This window comes from Nannospalax galili, unplaced genomic scaffold (genome assembly GCF_000622305.1).
Source record: "Nannospalax galili isolate Female #2095 unplaced genomic scaffold, S.galili_v1.0 scaffold1250, whole genome shotgun sequence".
In the NCBI taxonomy this organism is placed as follows: Eukaryota; Metazoa; Chordata; class Mammalia; order Rodentia; family Spalacidae; genus Nannospalax; species Nannospalax galili.
In genome coordinates, this window is record NW_008328704.1 from 1962727 (window position 1) to 1984270 (window position 21544).

General features: G+C 55.4%; 2 protein-coding genes across 2 annotated transcripts; both read right to left on the reverse strand.

Moving 5' to 3' along the window:
* Window positions 1–1329: 1329 nt before the first annotated feature.
* On the reverse strand, window positions 1330–15430 carry Gaa (glucosidase alpha, acid). Its single transcript, XM_008828869.3, has 20 exons — window positions 15310–15430; window positions 13870–14460; window positions 12296–12441; window positions 11169–11334; window positions 10997–11093; window positions 10551–10670; window positions 10362–10480; window positions 10124–10255; window positions 7824–7934; window positions 7072–7185; window positions 6908–6992; window positions 6259–6376; window positions 5623–5756; window positions 5269–5420; window positions 4936–5084; window positions 3501–3642; window positions 2964–3113; window positions 2530–2694; window positions 2128–2280; window positions 1330–1778 (listed from the first exon to the last, which is right to left on the reverse strand). The coding sequence occupies exons 2-20, from the start codon at window positions 14413–14415 to the stop codon at window positions 1719–1721; spliced, it is 2859 nt and encodes a 952-aa protein (XP_008827091.1). The 5' UTR covers window positions 14416–14460; window positions 15310–15430; the 3' UTR covers window positions 1330–1718.
* A 440-nt stretch (window positions 15431–15870) lies between these two features.
* Window positions 15871–20841, reverse strand: LOC103730606 (coiled-coil domain-containing protein 40-like). The gene is made up of 3 exons (XM_008828886.2): window positions 20557–20841; window positions 17760–17918; window positions 15871–16619 (listed from the first exon to the last, which is right to left on the reverse strand). Exons 1-3 carry the CDS (start codon window positions 20707–20709, stop codon window positions 16371–16373), a joined length of 561 nt encoding a protein of 186 aa, XP_008827108.1. The 5' UTR covers window positions 20710–20841; the 3' UTR covers window positions 15871–16370.
* Between the last annotated feature and the right edge of the window lie 703 nt (window positions 20842–21544).

Sequence of the window (21544 nt, forward strand, 5' to 3'; positions counted from 1 at the left end):
GGCTGGTTTCTATTACCGGCCCCAAGCTTCCTGATAAGCTCCCCTCTAGCCCGGGTAAAGGGGTATGAGACTAACTTGTACAATGGAAAGTATCTCCACCCAGGACCAGCTATGCGTCCTGCAGGGTCCAGGCCTGGAGCAGGGTGAATGTGGCTGTGGCATCTTGGCACATTACCAAGATGGAAGGCATCAGTTGCAGAGCACAACCCAGCACAGGCCCTTCTAAGACCATGGGCCTGCTCGGTCACCAGACCTCCAAAGCCATTTGGCCGTATGCATGGCCAGTTGCTGGGATGAGTACTAGGCCTTGTTCTACTGTGGCCTGGGAAGGGAGAAGAGGGCTGTGCAGAGGACCCTCCCTCACTAGCTGCCCACCCCTCCCCCGCCCCAGCCAGCTGGCAGTGTCGTAGACTGCATGGCCTTGGTAAGTCAAGCTGTGGGATCTGACTCGGGAGCCACCAGTTCCTCCTGCTCCTTCTCTACTGTCTGGATACATGGGACGCCTCCCTGTGCTAGTCAACTCCTCCATGTGGTGGAGAACACATGGCCCAATGCTCCTCTCCTCTGGGAGGCTCCCACTCACCTGCCCTGTTCCTCTGCTTTTAGATGGAGCAGAATCTGCGAAGTACTGCCCTGTTCCTCTTTCCACATGGTCACTGGGCACAAGGTGAACAGCAAGAGGCGCCCAGTAGGGAAAGTAGTCATGGGGCTCAAGGCCCAGCTGGGATAAGGGTCCTGTCTGTATTGTGACCCTGAAGATGGTCACCAAGTCAGACACGTGGCTCCCAGGAGTCCCTGTGCTTTTGACTCCTGGTTTTCTGAAGGTTACAGAGGCAATCTGTGCTTGCTGGTCCTCAGCCCATCTATCCTAATGACAAACGAGGTGTCTGAATGGCGTGGCCAGTTACAACAGGGACAGCGGCAGGCAGCTGCCACGGAGGCCAGTCTTGTCTGCCGGCACTGGGCTGTCTTATCACTTGTCCTGTGGCAGTCTCACTGCCTTGGCATTTGTCTCCACCAGTGGCTGGAAGCCCAGCCCCAGTTGGACACTGTCCTGATACCACAGGGGTGGGGCCTGCTGGGAGGCAAGGTGACCAAACTACAGATGGAAAGGGGAGGTGACGTGGAGCCCCGCAGGTGATCTGGTGATGTAAGGGATGTGAGGGTGACATGGAGACACCAGGATGTGGACATGATGTGGGGCCATAAGGAGACATGAGGACAACACGGTGATATGGGACATGAGAGACAGGAACACCCTGGTGTGGCTGCCTCCTTCGGGCCCTGAGACACGCTCTTGCCCTGAGCCCCGACAGGACTGGCAGGAGCTGGTTCTGAATGCTCTTTTTATTAAAAGTAAGTGCACTTTACAGTAAGTTTTCCAAGTCCTGTGAATCTGGTGGTACTGTAAGCTCTAGCCCTTTGTAGGGTCATAGTTATGGTGGTTGCACTGTGGTGTAGACACAGCCTCTCACTGCCGAGCGCCCAGCTCTCTGGTTTCAGGGACAGACACGGTCAGCAGAAGCTACTGCACTGGGTGACAGGCAGGTGAGGCAGCCCTCACTCTCATTCCCAACACTGGCCCTCCAGGGCACTAGCAGCAGCAGAACTGTGGAGGAAACTCAAAGCACCAGGAGACCAGCACTCAGTCCCCAACGGCGCTACCACCCATGGCCTGTGCACAGCCCCTGGGGGCTTGTAAACACAGGCATAGTCTGCTAGGACCAACTGATGCGAAACTGCTCCCCCATGAGCAGCGAGACTGGGATGGCCAGGATCTGGAAGACAAAAGAAAACTTGAATGCCAGGTGGTTCCCACCCACAGCCAGGCCTTGGGTGTGCAGGACACAAGCATCTGATGATGGACACAGAGCTGTCCCCTCACTGGCAACTGGTTCCTTTGGGGACAAGGTGCTGTTTGGCATCTCATGGTCTCCATCATAACTGCCCTCTAGAGATGGACGGGAGGAAGAGGGATGACATCCCACTCTCCCTGTTCTCTCCTGTGAGGTCTGAATGTTCGCTGCCTCCTCTCCACAGTGTATCCACGATGTTAGGGATCCTCAGCATCTCCTGTCCCCATACCCACTGAGGTACAATAGCCCCTGTCCCGACCTGCCCTCTTACCTTGCTGTCAGGGCTGTAGGTGAAGTTGGAGACAGGGATACCGTTGGAGAAGACCTGGGTGGGGGCTGTGGTCACACCTACGACGGACACACTCCTCAGCTGCAGGTTGGCCCCCTCTTTGGACACATGTACCAACTCATTCGTGATGGTGTTCTGGCCGTGTGGAATGAGAATGTGGTGTCATTAGACAGAGTAAGCCCACCAGAATGGGCTCACCAAGCATCACGGGGCAGCCTCCTCTGTGCCGACATGAGGGGTACACTGACCCTGAGATGCCCGGCACAGTGCCCCACCCAGGGATAGTGGCCACTGGGGACCCTGGCCCAGTCCCTTCACCAGATCAGGACAGGCCCCCTCCATGATGACTACACCCATCAGACCGGGCAGGCACCCAGGACTCACGTTCTTGGCTTGGAAGGTGACCTGTGTATAGGCCCCCTGCTCCAGCACCCCAAGGCTCTCCCCATCGTCCCAGTACAGCTCCCCATGGGCCTCGCCACTTGTTGTTAGGGCCACAACCAGAGCCATGGGCTGTTTTCGTGACTCTGTGGTTGTGAGGTCAGGACCCTGGGGAGATGGACACTTGTCACCACACTGACCCTGGAGAGCTCTAGTACGGGACAACATAGAGCCGAGTCAGCCAGATGCCTGTGGTGACTGCCCTGGCCAAGGTGTCAGGTGGACCCTAGTTTGTCCAGTGTCTCCATGGCTGCCAGGGGCTGATCCCTGACAAACTCCAGTGAGGGACATCAGCCTCCCTGGTATCCACCCCTACGGAGGAACCACCAAAGCCTGTTAGCCCTCCCCCAGGACCTATAGCTGCCAGAACTTGATACCTGCAGGGGCACAATGTACCCTGCCCGCAGATTCACATTGATGGTGTCCAGTGGGGTCGAGAGTGTCACCCACTGCCCCTTGCTGTGGATGGCAGAGCTGAAGGCTGCTGAGGGCAGAGGTGGGAGGCTGCCAAAGGCCTCCACTGGCACCTGGAGGGAGGTGTCATGTCAGAAGAGTCCCAGGCAGTTCCCAAGATCCCCTACTGTTAACTGAGATCTGTGTTCTGTCCCCCAGGGCTCTGTGTGGAGGCCCAAGAGACCCAGCTGAGACAAGCTGGTTGTGACCCCCAAGGGCGGACTCTGTGACAGAACAAGGATTTCCTGGCTCAGCTCGGCATCCAAGATGGCTGTAGGATGCTGGCAAGCCTGTTTCCTCATCTGGAAGTGGGGGTTACTGTCAGGAGCTGAGTGGGATGTAAGGAGCACCCAGGCGAGAGCAGTTGGAGCTTCCGTGTGGGCGTGCTGTCATGCTGACAGGCCAGGAGCACGTGGCCACTCGAGTCCTCACTCCTAGGTATCAGACTGCCCAGGACTCACGGTTTGCAGGTTGTACCATGTGCCAGCAGGGAAGTAGCCCGTCTCTTCAGTTTTCCCGGGCTCAAGCACGGGGGTGACAAGTAGGGCCGGCCCCAACAAGAGCTGGCGGTCCACAGTCCAGGTGCTGGGATCCTCGGGGAACCTTCACAGAAGAGGGACAGGCCTGAGGGTCTGGTGATTGGGGCTATGGGGTCAGCTGTTGAGCTGCAGGGTGAGTCAGAAATTCCTGTTTCTGGGGAAGACCCAGGAACCAGTGGTTCGGCTGGGTCCCAGCCATGAGCTCCATGCCAGAGCCCAGAGCAACTCTTGTCCTGCCTCACTTCCTGCGCGAGGGCCTGAGGCATGGTGGAGGCCTCCTGGGCTTTGCGCCTTGTTTCCCGATATCAAAATGGCCATGCCATTCGTTCAATTGAAATCCGCGCAACACACAAAACGGCATCAAACAACCTCCACAATCTCAGAGCCGGCCATTAGTAACACTCAGCTATCCTCTCTGTCATCTGAGCTGGTCCTGTCATGCAGCCTTGGGCACACCCCAGCCCCTCCGTCTGACTGACCAGTGCTGTGCTGGAGACCTGCATGATTTTCAAGATGACTCCCTGGTACCAGTTTCCACTTGTGGAATTAAGGGACCCCATCAGAGAAACATCCCCAGTGTTCCTCTCAATTCCTGGGGAGGCCTTAAAATGCCTCAGGACAAATGAACAGAATCTGTTTCAAAACATGTTTCTGTGCGTGTGCGTGTGTGTGTGTGCGCATGTTCATGTGTGCTCATCGCTGCAGAAGCTGAAGGACATCCCCTGGTATCCTTCTTCAGGTGCTGTCTGCCCTGTCCACAGGGTACCTCACTGAGACCTGTGGCCTGATGACTGCGCTAGGCTGGCTGGTCAGCGAGCCCCAGGGATCTGCCTGTCTCCACCTCTCCAGAATTGAATTATAAGGTAGGGGCCCAGATTCTTAACATGAATGCTGGGAATCAAACTCAGGCCCTCATGCTTGCAAGGCAAGCACTTTGTCCAGCCATCTCTCCACCCTATTTGTCATTTAATCACCTAACCCATTTGGAATTTACCTTTGTGTGGGGTAAGAAGGTATGCCGATTTCTGCGGACCTTTCTACTTGTCTTTCATCTGCTCACTGGTGTTGCCATTTTTATCATGGGACACTCCTTATATGTGCCGAGTCCTGTCTGGGGATACAGACTAAGCATCTCTTGCTTCTTCTCCCTTAAGCTACCTCCAAGATTTCTATATCTCAGATGGCCCTGAGCTGAGGTCTAGGGGGTCTGGGGACACAGAGGCACCTTAGTAACAGCTACAACCTGCTTAGGTCACAGGAAAACAGCCTATCGCAGGAAGGAGGTCCGTGGCATCAGCATCTGGCCAGTCCCCCCAGGGCACATGTGGGACATCATTCTCTAACCCAGGTGACTCACTCTAGGAAGAGGGGCCGGGCCACTGTGTCCCCGTTGACGTGGGCTCTGTGGAAGAGTGTGTAGAGGTAGGGCAGTAGGGCGTAACGCAGGGCGAAGGCATTCCTCATAGCCTGCTGCGCCGTCTCACTGAACCTGTATGGCTCCTGAGGCTGTGCAGGCAGAGGGGACAAGGAGTCTGGAATCCTGGGCCGTGGGTTCCATAAAACACCCACCATAAGAACCTGGGACTCCTTGGTCATCCTTTGTAGGGAGGGTGGTAGGGATGAGATTTTCCAGTACAGGGTCTCAGGTGGGTGGGGCCACTTCCTCCCACCCCTGGCCACCCCATCCTACCATGCTATGTAGGTCATTGTGATTCCGCATGAAGGGGTAGAAGATCCCCAGTTGAGTCCAGCGCACACATAGCTCTTCTGACGTGTTGCCCAGGAAGCCGCAGATGTCTGCCCCCACCAGGGGCACACCCAGCAGGTTAAACTGCAGGATTTCTGGGAGGACAGGCAGAATGCTCTCAGACTTCCAAAACAGGGCCAGCTCAGGTCAAGGACCAGCAGGCCTCACGCTCCACATGACATAGAAACAGGTCCCTAACCCATGTTAGCAGCATCCAGAGTGCTGAGCCCAGACCCCAAAGCCCTCCCCCCGCCCCCAGAGAGGACGCCAATGTCCTCCAGGTGGCCTGTAACTCACCAGCCACCGAGTATGAAAGCTGTTCCCAGCTGCTCCACACATCCCCCGTCCAGTGGCCAGCGTACCGGCCATGGCTGGCAAAGGTTGAACGGGAGATCACAAAGGGTCGTGTCCCCCGAGCTTTCACCAGGGCCCTGAGTGGGATGGAGACACAGAAAACTGGGCTTACTTGGGGCCCCACCCCCACCCCCACCCCCACCCCCAAAGGCACAGGTGCTCATGCAGAGCACCTGAACAGTGACAGGCGGGGAGGGCTGGGAAGACTGACTTCAAGAATAATAGACACGGGAGGTGGGGAAGAGGTCACCAGCAAAGTCTGCCGGGCAGTCAGCTCTGGTGCCATCTACAGATGAGCTACCACCCTGAGCCCTGCAAAAGCCATGTAATCCCTTAGGTGACATCCCCTAACTAGTTAGCACCTAGGATGCTTGGGGTATGGAATGGGGAGAGAGGCCCAACTCCAGGCTGGGGTCAAGGATGGTAGTTTTAGTGTGCAGTCCTCACTGGTCCCTGGGTGTTCTGGGTGTCTTTTCCCCTCCCTTTCCTGAGCCTTGTAGGGGCCAACTCATCTCTCAGCCTCCAGTGTGGGCGCTGGACAGACTGGTGAACGCAGGGCTGCGCAGGACAGAGACTCACCTGTTGGAGGCGATAGCTTCGGTCAGGCCATACAAGTTGTGGAGGTTGTAGTGTGTGGAAAGGAACTGGCGGCTGGAGGCACAGATGGTGGCCGCCTGCAAGGTCCCACCCACCACCCCTGGAAGAGAGGAGGACTGGTTTCCATGGAGCTTCCTCCCAGGGGTCCATGGTGGCCCTCTTGTCCCCACATCCTGGCAGCGCCTGCTCAGATCTCTAGTTCCTCAGGCTCTGCCCAGGATGGAGCATCATAAAGCGGGCCCCACTTCCCCAGTTGGGCTTGGCTTGATCCTCTGCTCATGGTAGGCCCCCAGGAATCGGGGCAGATCCCTGTACACCGCCACTGATCCAAAGACAGAGCAGGTGGGTGCCAGAGGCAGACCTCTGCAAACCTCCAGCCTTCTCTTCGACTCCTGCCAAGTGTGCCTGCTCATCTGAGCCCAGAGCGCCACCCCGGCCCCAGGCACTGGCTGCATGTGACAAAGTCTGTGGTTTTGGCTGCATCATTCCCCACATGGTCGTCACTCTTGGGGTGGCCCTCCTCTCTGTCCACCTGGCCGCTTATCAGAAATAAGAGCTTCCCATCTAACCAAACCATTCAGAAGGGCAACCTCATCCTGACACAACCCCCGACGTAGACAAGTGGGCTCACCAGGCACATAGGGTGGGTTCTCCAGATTGTTATTGGGGCAGCCCTGCTCAGAGCCCCTTATGAAGTTGGATGGTTCGTTCATGTCCTGCACGAGAGACCCAGGGTACAGAGTTGGGTTGGACCCCAGAGGTAGGGAGACACCCAGGGATGGGGGCCACACTTACGATCCACATGCCATCAAAGGGGACCTGGGCATGGAACTCAGACACCATGTCCTGCCACCAGTCCAGGGTCTCAGGGTTGGTGAAGTCAGGGAAGGCGGTGGATCCTGGCCACACCTGGACAATAAGAGACCAGAGGGAGGGCCGGTCCCACCCAGATCCTACACCACAGCCCTGCTGACCCTAGCCTTGGGCAGAGGAGCAGCCACCGCTTAGCCTCCATTGACAGATATCAGCAAACCCCAGGCCCAGCAATGAACAAGCCTCTCCCACGGTACACTGCACAGTGGCTGGAGGGGCCTCAGCCCTGGGAGAGCCAAGGCCAGTTCCATGCACACAGCCACAGGTCAGATGAACCTGGAACCAGACTGGGTTTATAAAAAGTTGACACAATCTCACGGGACCCCCCCAACCCCCACCCCATCAGACACAGGCCCCAGGTCTGCCTCTCCCCCAGCTGGGGGTGCTCTGTGTTGGTTCTAGCGACACCCTATAATGTGGGGGAACTCTCAGGAGGTTCCCAGGGGCTGAGAAGTCAAGGAGGACCCTTGCTCCCAAGGTCTCACGCTGTGCTTGGGCTGGGCCCAGCTGCTGGTGAAGCCCAAGAACCCCGCAATAGGAAATCGCAGGGTGTTCTTTTCCAGGAGTCACTGCCACCCCCAGCTAGGACTCCCCCCACCCTCTCTGTTCCACTGAACATGGTGGTTTCTGGATCCAACCTCCCCCCGGCCACAGTCCTCATCGTTTCACCTCACCTTTCCAATCAGTGGCTGCCCAGTCTCATTGGTGATGAAAACGCCCCTCTGCAGACCCTCATCGTACGGCCTGTAGCTCCCAGCAGGGCCTGAGCTGCTGATGGCGGGGTCCTAGGGAAAGAAATGGGCAATGGGGAGGGTAATGCAGCCCAAGGCCTTGGCACTACCCTTGGGAGAGGGGAACCGGGTGAAAGAGGTGGGAAAGGTTGGTACACACATATGACACACACGCTCTGCGGGCCTACAGAGCTGACTAGGAAGCTGGAGGCATGTACCTGGAGGCACACCTGTCTCCTGCTGGCTTCCACAGGGACCATTTACTTATTTCTATTTTTGAAGATTTTCTACTTATTATATTTAATTATGTATATGTGTGTGTGGTTGTACATGAGTGTAGGTGTCCATGGAGGCCAGAAATGTTGGACCCCCACCGCCCTCCAGAGCTGGAGTTATAGACGGTTGTAAGCTTCCCATCATGGGTACTAGGAACCAAACCCAGATCCTCAACACAAGCAACAGATGCTTCTAGCCACTTAGCCATCCGCTCCAGCCCCTTTAAAATTTTTAAACATTTTATTATTTAAGCCAGTTGTGGTGGCACATGCCTTTAATTCCAGTACTTGGAAGGCAGAGGCAGGTGGACTTCTTTGAGTCTGAGGCCAGCCTTGTCTACATAGAGAGCTTCAGGCCAGCCAGCCAGCCAGCACTACATAGTGAGACTCAGTCTAAAAAAATTATTTTATTAATGTGTGTGTCTATGTATGTGTACCACATGCATGCAGTTGCCCATGGAGGCCAGAAGAAAGTGTTGGATCCTCTGAAACTAGAGTTAAAGGTGGTTGTGAGACGTCTGACATGGGTACAAGGAACTGAACTCCCGTCCTCTGTCCTCTGCAAGAACAGCACAAAACGTGCTCTTAACTGCTGAGCCGTCTCTCCTGCCCCCATTTACTTTTTTTTTTTGGTTTTTTTGAGACAGGGTCTCCTTGTAGCCCCAGTTGGCCTGGAACTGTGTAGACCAGGCTGCCCTTGAACTCACAGAGATCTGCCTGCCTCTGCCTCCCCAGTGCTGGGATTAAAGGCATGTGCCACCATGCCCAGTTCCATTTACTTTTTAAAAAAATATTTTATGTGTATGAGTATATTGCCTGCATGTATGTGATAGCACCATGTCATGCAATGTGGTGGAGGTCAGAAGAGGGCTTTGGATTCCCCTGAAACTGGAGTTAAGGATGGTTTACAGCCAACATGTGGGTGCTGAGAAATTGAACCCAGGTCCTCTGCAAGAGCAGTCAGTGCTCTTAACCACTGAGCCGTCTCTCCAGCCCCCATTTCCTTTTTTTTTTTTTTTTTTGGTCTTTTTGAGAGAGGGTTTTCCTGTAGCCCCAGCTGTCCTGTAACCCACTATGTGGACCAGGCTGGCCTTGAACTCACAGAGATCCGCCTGCCTCTGCCTCCCGAGTGCTGGGATTAAAGGTGTGCACCACCACGCCTGGCCCATTTCCTTTTTCTAATAGTGATTTCTTTTTTTTTAATGCAAGGGTCTGCAACTGGCCTTGTGTCAGAGGCCTGTTGTCACAGTTGTTTGAGAGCCTGAAGCTGAAGGATTGTGAGTTCAAGGCTTGCCTTGGCCACTTAGTGAGCTCTGTCTCAAAGTGAAAATTAAAGACAGGGCTAGGGATGTAGCTCAGTGGCAGAGGTTCAATCCCCAGTCTCTCTCTCTCTCTCTCTCTCTCTCTCTCTCTCTCTCTCTCTCTCTCACACACACACACAGACATCTGGCTTCGCCTCTGATAAGCCGCTGCTATTTGCTGTCCTAACCTCATTTCCTCTGCTGTAGATTTGTGGCAGTGGCTGTTTGATCTTTTTGGCCCTACTTCCTACATCTCTGGTTAGGGGTTGGCGGGAGACTCAGTTAGCCCAGTCTGCAAATTTCACCCCTCCAGCTATGAGGACAAGCACAGGGCAGGTCTGCTTCCTTCCTGGACACACCTGGCCTGAGAGACCGGTGGCATCAGGAGACACACCCACATCTAGGTCCCCAGGTTTTCCCAGCTCTGGGGACACCAGCTTGCTGTGGTCCCTGCCTGGGCTTTAGGCGGCTGAAAGATTTCACAACACAAGAGCCCTAAGCATGACACAAATGCTTCCAGTTATCTGGATGCCCCTGGACAGCAGAGACTAAGCCTGAAAGGCCATCCTTCAATATGAAAGACTTGGAGAATGTCCTGGGCAGTCCTGGCAGGCAGGAGGAAGGGGCCACACAGGCAGGACCACTGGCCATGGGCAGCTCTGCTCACCACAATCATCATGTACCGCCGGCCACCCTGGTGGAGGTCTTGCACAAACGCTGGCAAGTCCTCAAAGCCATCCTTGTTGAAGGTAAAGTCCCTGCGGGCATCCATGTAGTCCAGGTCATTCCACTGCACATCCTGAAAAGTGGGAGGAGCTGGAGCTTGGGCCGGAAGTGGACAGCACAGGACCTGGGGCTGAGGTCCGAGACCTGTCCCTGGCTGCCCCGCTCTGTCCTCCACTTACCAGGGGGAAGCGTGCCTTGGTCATGTTCTCTACCACCTGACGGAGGATGGTGGTAGAGGAGTAACCCCAGCGGCAAAGGTGGAAGCCCAGGCCCCAGTACGGTGGCATGAAGGGGTATCCTGTAGGCCAATACTTCAGTAAACAGTGCAGAAGGGGAGGCAGGGGCTGAGGGAAGGGAAAAGGCCTTACCCACGACATCCTGGTACTGCTGCACCACACTCTTGGGCTCTGGGCCCAGGAACACATACACATCCAGGATCCCTCCTGTTGACCTCCAGGTGAGGGCTGGCCTGGGCTGCAGGACCACGTCTGGAGGGAAGTGGCTTGGGTTCAAGGACAGCTAACCCACAGCTGGGTCAACCTGTAGCTATCGAAGTGTTCTTCCCACAGGAAGCCTGGGGTGGATGGTGGGATGGTAGTGGGGCGGCTATGCTGAGCCCAACTTGGCAAGGCCTTCAGGACATGGAGCAGCTGGGCCTGGGGAATCTCCTAGGACTTCATGTGGGCAGAGTGGCTCAGCTAGGTGAGGACTCTGCTTGCTGGACTCCCTCAAGTGAGGTCCCTCAGACAGGCAGGCCCTGGGGCAGGTTGGCCCACTGAGGGGACTACTGAGGGGCCCCAGCCTGGGGACTCACCCATGGCATTGCTATTCAGCAGGAAGACACCATGAGCCAAGCCACCATCCTCCAGTGCCAGGTAGAAAGGATGTGACCCATAGAGGTTGGCACCTGGCTGGGGTGGGCGGAGACGGCACCTTAGCACCCAGGACCCCAGCTTCCACATTCCCATCCACCAGTCCTCTCTTACCGAGGGGGCCAGGTCCCGGTTCCAGAGGGTGATCCGGGTCCATTCGGTGCTGAGCATGAGTGGACTCAGGTGCTCAGCGAGGCCTGTGATGTACTGGGAGGGCAGAGAGGTGGACAGCTGCAGAAACTGGTCAGCGAAGAACAGAGGGGCCACAGTTGTGTTCAGCCTGTGGAAAGAATCCAGGCTCCCTCACATCCCAGGGTACACAACCCTGGGACGGACCCCTTCAGAAGGCAGGGCTGATGAGGGATAGGGTGGCCTGGCGAATTCTAGACCACGCTGACCCTGGGACAGTAGCCACATGAGGCCCAGCAGCCCCTTAAGACAGTAGCAAGAGCCGGGCATGGTGGCGCACGCCTTTAATCCCAGCACTCGGGAGGCAGAGGCAGGCAGAGCTCTGTGAATTCAAGACCAGCCTGGTCTACATACTGAGTTCCAGGACTGCTGGGGCTACAGAGAGATCCTGTCTCAAAAAGAACAACAACAACAAAAAAAACCCATAGTGGAAAGACCCAGAACAGGTATGTTCAGTGAGCTCAGAGGGACTGTGCCCTTATCACCCCAGGACAGGACACAATGATACCAAACAGGGTCCTGTCAGGAGGGACACAGGGCATAGAAAGTCAGATGGCAAGGGTGCTGGAGCCCAGGTCTGTTCCCTGCCAACGAGTTCCTCCCCTGGGCCTGTGTCCTGATTGGCCCAAGAAGGGCTGTACAGCACCAGTCTGAGTCATAGAGGCAAGAACGGGTTAATAATTGAAAGTCCAGTGCACAGTAAAGTGCATGTATTTAATAAATAAAATAAAAAGGCCAGATAGATGCATGCTGCCTGCAGGGGGCGACACTGTGAATTGGACCAGGGGCCATCCTTTGTGGACACTGTAGGTACTGGCTGCCATAGCAACAAAGACATCTCCAGGCACTGTCACTCTTCTTCTGGGGGACATCAGTCGTCATTGGGAAGGCCTGGGCTAGGTGGCCACGGAGGAGACCTTTGAGACCTGATATGGAGGTACCATGCCAAGACCTGGGTGAACCCTTGTTGGCTCCAAGGCTCTGGCTCTTGAGGGGCCACTATGTCCCTGTCCACCTAGGGTGGGGGCACAAGTCCCAGGCACACAACTCACAGCACCCGGCCATCTAGCTTCCTGCGCACAATCACTCCAAAGGGCTCCTCTGAGAACTCCACACTGTAGAGTGGGGAGGATGGCCGGCTCAGGACACGCGGGGTCTCCAGGGGCACCTCGTAGCGCTTGTTAGTGGGATCTTTGATCTAGGAGAGAAGAGATGATGGTGCTCAAAGTCCTTTGTGAGCCCGGTGCCCACCCCTTCACTCCCTATGGTCCTTCACGGGACCTCTGCCAGGAGACACAGCTCCAGGATGGACCGTTGGGCCCCAGGACAGGTGGTCAGCTCAGGTCCCAGCACGGCTGCATGTTGTGAGAATGGACACTTCGTTTAACCTCTCTGGACCTCAGTTTCCTAAACTATATAACTGGAAGTAAATAGAGAACACTCACTAAACTTGAACTTCAGATAAATGGCAAATAGTTTTGCATGCATTCTTTTTCTTCATCATCATCATCATGATGGAGACAGGGTCTGGATGTGTAGCCCTGGCTGGCCTGGAACTCACATTGTAGACCAGGCTGGCCTCAAACTCAGGGATCCTTCCGCCTCTGCCTCCAGGATTAAAGGTGTATGCCACCACCCCCAGTCTATTTTTTTTTTTTGAGACAAGATCTCACTGTAGCTCAGGCTAGCACCTCATTCACAGCAATCGTTCTGCCTCATCTTCAAAAATGCTAAAATTTTTCAGAGTGGTGTGTGCCTTTAGCCCCAGCACAGTGGGAAGGCAGAGGCAGGCAGATCTGTGAGTTGGAAGTCAGCCTGGTCTACATAATGAGTTCCAGGTGAGCTGGGGCTACAGGGAGATGCTGTCTCAAAAAAACACAAATAGCTTTTTCACTTGTGTGCATGTGAAACTATGGGTGCACATGGATGCCAGAGATTGACACAAGGTGTCCTTATCTTTTTTTGAGGTCTCTCATTAAACTTGAAGCTTACCCATTTGACTAAGCTGGCTGGCTAGTGAGCTTAGCAATCTGTCCCTCACTGTCACCCAGTGCTGGGGTTACAGGTTGGCAATGCCATTCCCGGTTTTCTATATTGGGTGCTGGGGATCCAAACTCGGGCCCTCATGCTTGTGTCACAAGCTACACACTGAGACATCTCCCCAGCCTTAACAAATAGTCTGCAGTATTATATGGGGCATCCTCACACTAAAAACAAAATCATCCACAGAAATAGGTGCTGCAGATGTTGTAGGGAAAGACCAGGGGACAGAACATAGAAAAATTCCTGCTGCTGGAGAGTGGTTGGTACTGAGCCACCGCTCACTGTCTGGAGCATTCTACAGGAGAGTTGAGTATCTCCTCCTGGAGGCATCCTGACCCCCCACCCAGGCCCTGCACCCTACCTTTTAGAGCCCCTGTCATCACTCTGCCTACATCTGGGCTCCCAGTAGGGGTAGGTACAGTCATGCCACACCATCCTTGGAAGAAATGTGTCACCCGTCCACAGGGACCCATCCTCTGCCCTGCCTGACCCATCTGTCTGCATGGACTAGTCTCTGCCCAGGCCCTTCATATGACAGGTATCTCTACCAGACCCAGCTTTGCCCAGGATCCACCCTGCCCACCGTGAAGTGGAGGCGGCTCTCAGTTTCCATCAGCACGTCCAGCCGTAAGGTCAACACATCCTTTGGGAAGAAGGTAGGGCTGGCTCGGGTCAGGGTGGCTGTGTAACCCATCTCTGAGGAGCTCAAGTTCTCCAGCCGGTAGCTTGGATAGTCAGGAGGGAAGAAACACCAGGGCTGCCCGTTCAGGGGGCCCTTTGGCAGCTGCCCCACTGGGACATAGCAGCAGCCACGGGCCTCACACTGCTCCTGGGTGATGCCCTTGTCTGGGGCACAATCGAAGCGGCTACTGGGGGGAACATCACACTGTATGGCTGCTTCTCTGAGCTGGTCAGGGTGCTCCTGGGTGTGTCGGAGCCCTGGTCCATCAGCTCTCTTATGGTGAGCTCTGTGAGTTTCCTCTAGTCTTTGAAAGGAGCCACGTAGCTCTTGGGGGACCAGTGAGAAGTCATGGAGCAGGTTGTGACCCAGGAGGGCAGCTGTGGCCAAGGAGATGAGGATACAGACCCCTACCAGGGGGCAGGAGCAGGGTGGTCTCTTCACATTCATGGTGGGGGTCTGTCAGCCTGGGGCAGCATGCACAGTCCTAAAAGCCTGCCAAGAAAAGCCAGTGTCAATGTGAGGGTCAGGGGGCTCCCTCCCTGTTCTCACAACAGTGCAACATTCACAGGGCCAGGAAATGTAGGGAGGTGGCCAGGAAATTGTCTTCCAGAGCAATGGTGAGAGGAAGTAGGCTGTGGGTGATAATGGGAACTCCTCGGAGACAGAAGGGGTACTGCAGACATGAGCCATCCTGAGCTACTAGGGACCCCAGCCACTAGTCACCTGGTTAGGAAAGCTAAGACGCTTATTACTTCCAAGGGTTTCAGGAGCCCCAGGCTCCCACTCAAGACGCATTTTGTTCTATGCTGTAGAGACCCTGCTCCTCCTGGAACCTTCCGGACACACATGACACTGTGAGATCATGATTCAGCAATCAGGGGACTCAGGAGTCTAGCTCCTGGTCTAACGTTACCAGGGACACTCAGGCTCAGCCTCCATGGGGCAGGCTTTGGAAATCTCCCTCACTCAGGGTGGCCCAGGGTGGTACTGAGGAACACACACATCAGAAGGAGGTTCCAGAAACCGGACCAGGCAGCCCAGCCCCGTTATTTTCCCAGCTCCAAAATACGGAGAGGAAAAAACAATGGGGAGAAACGGACGGTCAGACGCTGGGCTCACTGGAGACCCAGGTTCTGCAGTCCGGAAAGCTGCTGCTCCCGCGCGCGACCGGGTAACGGGGCTGGTCCACACCCTGGCGTTCAGACACCCGGGCCACAGCGAAGGGTGTCGGTCTCGCCGTGCCTCAGTTTCCCCGCTCGACTCTCCAACCAGGAGCTCGCTGACAGCCAGTCGCGAGCCTTGGGGAGGCCCAGGCCGCCTCCGAAGACCCTCATCGCTCACCTGCGCGGACGCCCTCACCTCCGGCCGAGACACGGCGAGGGTCACGTGATCGGAGGGTGGGGCCGGGCCTGCGGGTGGCGTGACGCGGCCTCCCGAGCGCAGGCGCCCCAGTCCAGGCGGGTTCGCGCTGCGCCCCCTAGTGGCGGTGCGCACCGGAGCGAGCGGGTGTCCCGGGCGCATGTCCCGCCTCTCCCGGGAGCATCCTTTGGGATGGGGCTGCAAAGCCCTGGACTCTGATGCGCAAGACGGGGCCACAGCTCGCCCTGATGCCCTCCCCGGGGCTAGTAAGACGGGGCCACAGCTCGCCCTGATGCCCTCCCCGGGCTAGTAAGACGGGGCCACAGCTCGCCCAGCCCCACCTGCACCCACGGACAGCCGCTTGCAGACCCTGTTGGAGGATGTCATCTCGAAGGCGTGACGCTGATAATCCAGAAAAATGTTAAATGACAACACGGCGTTTTTTTTTGTTTTTTCATAAAGTGAGAAAATGTTTATTTGATATGAGTAAGCCCAGCGCAGGCCTGTGATCCCAGCACTCAGGAGGCAGAGACAGTAGGATTGCCAGTCTGAGGCCAGCCTAGGCTACAGGAGACCCTGTTTCAAAAGATAGGCCCTATCAAGAGGTGCTCAGCAATGAAGTCGCCTGTCCTGTTCCCAGCTTCGGTGGGGCCCCGCTCCCTTCCCTGCTCCAGGAGACTGAGGGGTTGTCCCAGGACAGTGTAGTGGGGAACAGATGTAGAACATGGAGCTGCCAACAGACTGGTCTTTACCTGGACAGGTAAGTCCAACAAGAGAGTGTGCGTTTGCAGGCCCTGTGATGCCTCTGCTAGGCAGGCAAGCATGCTCACCAAGGCCCATCAGAATCACTGCATTTCACGTGGTGGGAACTGCTGAGGGACTGTGACTCCTGTGGATCTGCCTCATTGACGTTTAAGTAGCGGCATCATTGTAGGGTACCCGTGGCCTTTTAGGAACATGGGAAGTTTCCGTATCTCTGATGATAGATGATTCCTGGGGGTCTCCCTCAGGGCAGGCTTGGCAGGTGGGGACCTGGCAGCTGTCTAGGAGGGCTCAGGGGACTCCAGCTGGCTGAGAATCTTCTGTCGAACTTTGTGCAGGACCTCCTGGAACTGGGGGTAGTCCTCCTGCACTTGGGCAAGGATGGTATTGATCTGGGCCAGTCGGATGTCCAGGCGCTTGTGCTCCATCAGCTGGGACTCGCTGTTGCGGTACAGGAACACATACTTCCCCTCCATCACCGCCTCCAGGTGCTTGGCCCGAGTCTGCAGGGTCACAATCTCTGAAAGGTTCTGAGTGAGAAAAAGACCCTGTGTCAGCCATCTCCTGCCCCTGACTCAGACAGGAGGGAATGCCACAGAACAGGGAGAGACTGGTCAAGCCTCCTAGCCCAAGGGAAGGGGCCTGCACCCAGTGGGTGGGGCCTTGCTCATCTATCACAGGGAGGTGTTTTGACTGCTGTGTGTCTGGACTGGTGCTGGATGCTTTCCTGAAACCTTGCGGCTGTTCTTAGACTCTACCACAGTCAGCCCAGCAGGAAATCCCACTGGGGTGACTTCTGAATTCCATGCAGACATGAACAGCCACTGGGGTTTATGTGCACTGTGCTCCTGAAGTCTACCCTTGACCCTCCATTCAACGCTGCCTTAGAGCCAGGGGGAATCCTGCCGATCCCAGGTCACCCTCAGCCCAGGGCTCTCTCCACTGTCTCCCTCTTCCTAGGAGAAAAATCCCAAGGTCAGGGTCATGTTCCTCCATGCAGTCTGGGCAGACCCTTCTTTGCCAGGCTGCCCCCTCTACTGGTGGCTTTCTCCCCTGCCTCCTTGAAGCCTTGACTCAGATATAAGTTTCCCACATTGCCTTCCTGGATCACTCCTGTCAGAATCTCAGCCCTCATTCTACTCTGAGGCCCTGATGTCTTTCTCTGCTTCAGGCTCTTCAAAGACTTCATTGCTGTTGAACACACCTTTTCCCACCATTTCTGTTTCTTACTCTCCATCTTCTTGCCTCAAGAATGTAAACTGACCAGGCCTGGTGGTGCACGCCTTTGATCCTAGCATTCAAGAGTCAGAGGCAGGCAGATCTCTGTGAGTTCAAGTCCAGCCTGGTCTACATAGTGAGTTCAGGCCAGCTGGGGCTACAGGGAGACCCTGTCTCAAAAAGACCAAACTAACTAAATAAAAGAATGTAAATTGTCAGAACATCTGGAATTTTTGTTCTATTCTGTTGCTCTGGTACCCAGAGGAGTCCCCAACCCTTTACAGACAGTGACCAAAATTTACTGACTGAACAAATCACAAGGGACAAAAATGTGAGTGGTAAAGTGGTGCCAGAAACAGCCCAAGGCTTACCTGGATCAGGTAAGGCTTGTCCTGGAGACACAGGGTTCTCCTGAGGTGGTCACCCCCCTCAGGACCTCCTGAGATAGTTACCTGCCGTTTAAGATCCATGAGCTGGCTGATCTCGGCTTCAAGAGCATCGATGCCGCACTGCGCCTGTGACAGCGACTGCTGCTTCTCCTGGAGGGAGCTACTCAGGAGCTTCTGAGCTTCTTCCAGTTCTGAGATGGTCTTGGTGCTTTCCTCTGTGGCCTAGGAAAGAAACAGGACCTGCTGTATCCCTCATCCATGTCGCTTAGCAGATCGCGGCATCGGGCTAGCACTGTCAACACGCCTGGAGAAGAATCCAACAGCCGCTGCCCTTCTGGAATGTATGCTGGGAGAGGGGTGTGTATGCCCTTGAATACTGGGGTCTGGAGGCTGAGATGCCAACGGGGAGGGTGTGGTGGGGAAGCAGTGCCCTCCTGCCGCGAGTCTGTGGTCTGAAGGTGCACAGGGACCAGGAACAGAGCAGCAGCCCTGAGCTAGCAGGGGGTGAGGCTGCGTGGGGAGCGTGGGGAAGGACGGGGGGAGTGGGGTGGTTGGCAGTGGGGTTGGGGCTCCTCTGTAGACCTCCAGTGGGACACAGTGTGGCAGGAGGCACATGCAGCAGGGGGTGGCAGAGATGGGGTTGGGGCCACCAGGGGAAGTGTCACTACCCAGAGAAGAAAGGACCTGCAGTGTTTAGTGTCTGGCTTGGGGTCTCAGGGATGGTGAAGAGATAGTGACTCTCAGGGATGTCTGGGACACAGACGAACTTTGGGATGCACTGGTGGGAGGGAAAAAAGGCTCCATTTGTTCATAGACGGTGGAGGTCATGCTGAATGGCCCATGGGAGGCAGGGCTGGCTGCTGCCTGGATGGGGAGGTGGGACAGGGAGGGCAGGGGTCCTGGTGGGGGCAGAGGAGGCCTCTAGGGCAGGAGGAGCGGTCAGACATGGAAGAGGAAGCTGGAGAATGAATGGGGTGTTAGGAGAGGCAGATGCAGCAAATGAGGCCTGAGAAAGGCCTCTCTGCCTCTTCACTCTGGAAGCATCCAATAGCTTCCACAAGAATAGTTCTTTTTAGCTGACCTTTCCCAATACAGGACATACCCTACAGAGGCTTAAAAAAAAATTTTTTTTGATTCAGGGTCTCATATAGAACTTAGGCTGGCCTTGAACTTGAGACAATCCTGTTTCTGCCTGAGTGGTGAGACCACAGGTGTGTGTACTATGTCTGGCTCCTACAGGGACTGTCCCAGTGCTCTGTGTTTAGCTGTCTGGATGATTCTTGTGATGGCTAATCTTGGCTGTCAACTTGAATGGATCTGGAATTAACTGAAATGAGAGAGAGAGACTTTCCTGATTGGATTATTGAAGCTGGGAGACCCACCCTAAATGTGGGTGTTACCTTCTGATGGCAGCCCGAATAAAGGGCCATGGCAGAAGGGAGCTTTTGCGTGGTGCCTGCCTGCCCCCTCGCTCACTGGTGGTTGTATCTTGGTGCTGTGGCGTTCCAGATAGTTGGTTCCAGATAGTAGAACCAACTCTGGATTCCAACTTAGACTGAAGACCGGAGGACCTCCAGAAATCCTCCAGGCCTTCAGCGCCAGATTGGGACTACTGAGGCCTCCAGCCTTGTGGACTGAGTGACTACCTGATTCTCAGCCTCTCCAGTGTGGTGCAGCCATTGTTGGACTCTATTCTGTGAGCTAATCGAATAAATCCCCAAATATATATTCATTTTATCAGTTCTGTTTCTTTAGAGAACACTGACTAAAACAACTCTATAAGGTGGATTCCATAGGTCAGCAAACAGGCAGAGCGGTGAGACCACATGCCTTAGTCACGAGGGAACAGTGGAGCTGTGGCCACATTCTCAGATGTCTGTTCTTCAAGCCACGGCACTATGCACAGCCATAGCATGGCTGCTGCACACTTTAATCATTTGACTCCCCAGGAGGTAGCCACTGCTCCTGTTTCTCCCAGCAGGCTTGGAGAGTCCCCAGGTATGCCCAAAGTCACAGAGCCTATTAGCAAGGGCTGTGGGACAACTGGGAACTTTGACCCCAGATGGCCGTTGGGGCAGTCGGAGGGGCACACACCACATGCTGCGGATGTAGCCTGTTATGTAGGGACACCAGCACCTGGAGACCTATCATGTTCCCATCAGCCTGTCTCCCACCCCCTTGAGTCCCTTCATGGCTCCCCCAGGAACCCCGGAAGTCCATTTCTGTTAGCAGGAAGTGATTGCCTGCAGCACTGCTTTGTGCCCCAAGGTGGACATTCTGCTGGACCCAAAATAAATTTCTGATGACATGACTGAGAACACAAGTTGGGGTGCTCAGAGGTACCTACCGAGCAGAGCCACCTGGACAGATACCACCTTTCACCCAGCAGGACCTGGCATGTAGGAAACACGGTCCCCTTCCCAGATGGGGGCCACAGCCCAGAAGATGCAGCGACTGTGTTTGTCCAGCTCCAAAGCACCCCATCTCCTCTTCCTCTGTCACTTCTCCGTCACACACGTGACATAGCAGTGCTGACCACAGCCCGTGGGAATGGGGAAACATGGAAGCCAGGGGCTGTGATCTGCTGGCTCTCACACTGTTTCTGAGAGTTGTGTGGACAAGCCGGGGCAGGCAGGTGGCCACTCTCTGCTGCTAGTGTCCTAGCACCATGTATAGCATGACAGGGAGGCAGGAGGTTCCTGGAGCCAGCCGGTGGAGATGGAGATGTGTACTGACCATGTACAGCTGGGAAAGGTGACCCCAACATGAACCTGGCCTCCCACCTCCAAAGACAGACAAGGAACCTAGACCAGAATGGCCTTCTGGACTACTCAGGTCACAGAGGCAGAGTGGGTCATACCTTGTACACCTCCCTGATTCTCCGCCGCAGCTCATTCTGCTGGTAGCGGAAGTCTGTCCGGGTGATCAGCTTCTTGTCTATCTTTTTCTGCCCCTCAGCGTGGGTCACAATGGTTTCCCTGCGGGCCACCGCCAGCTCCATGTCACGGATCATCTTCTCCTGCTGCTTCAGCAGCTGTCCGTGCTTGACCTGGCAGCACAGGACGGAGGGGACACAGCTTCACGGAGGGTGGCCATCCCACCTGCCCTGGCTTGTCTGCCTCTGACACCAGCCAGTGAAGGGCAGTGATGCAGAGAGGGAGGCAATGAGGAGTCTGGAGGCAGCACACCAGATGGAAAATGGTAACAACGGCACAGAAGGGAGACAGGGACGGCCAGAGGTGGGAGGAAGGGCTGAGCATGCCAGGGGCACCTCTGTGAGAGGACCGTGGGCTCTGCTTAGAGGTGGAGGTTTGGTTAGCAGGGTGATGACTAGTTAACCCTTTGGTTGTGACAAGTGCAGTGTGGATTTGTAAGACAGTGAGGGTGGAAGGAGATGGCTGGAGGGTCTGTAAACTAGGGCCAGGAGCGGGGGTGTGTGAAGATGGACTGCAGGGGTTCAAGGGAATCATCTGGGGTCACAGGGATGCTTGCAGCTGGTTTAAATGAGTGTTTTAGTGTATGCAAGTTTTGCATGATAAAGATAATTTAAATGAAGAAAAGAGGGGGAGCTGGGGAGATAGCTTAGTCAGTAGAGTGCATGCCCTGAAATGAAAGCATGTAGACCCGAGTTCGAACCCAGAACTCACACAAAAATGCCAGGTGTGGCAGTGCATGCTTATAATCCCAGTGCTGGGGAGGTGGGGACAAGAGGCTCCTTGGGGTTCCTTGGCCAGTTAGTGTGACCTGATTGGTGGGCTTCAGGCCAATGAGAGACTTTGTCTCAAAAGAAGTGAACAGGGCTGGAGAGATGGCCCAGCAGTTAAGATCACTGGCTGCTCTTGCAGAGG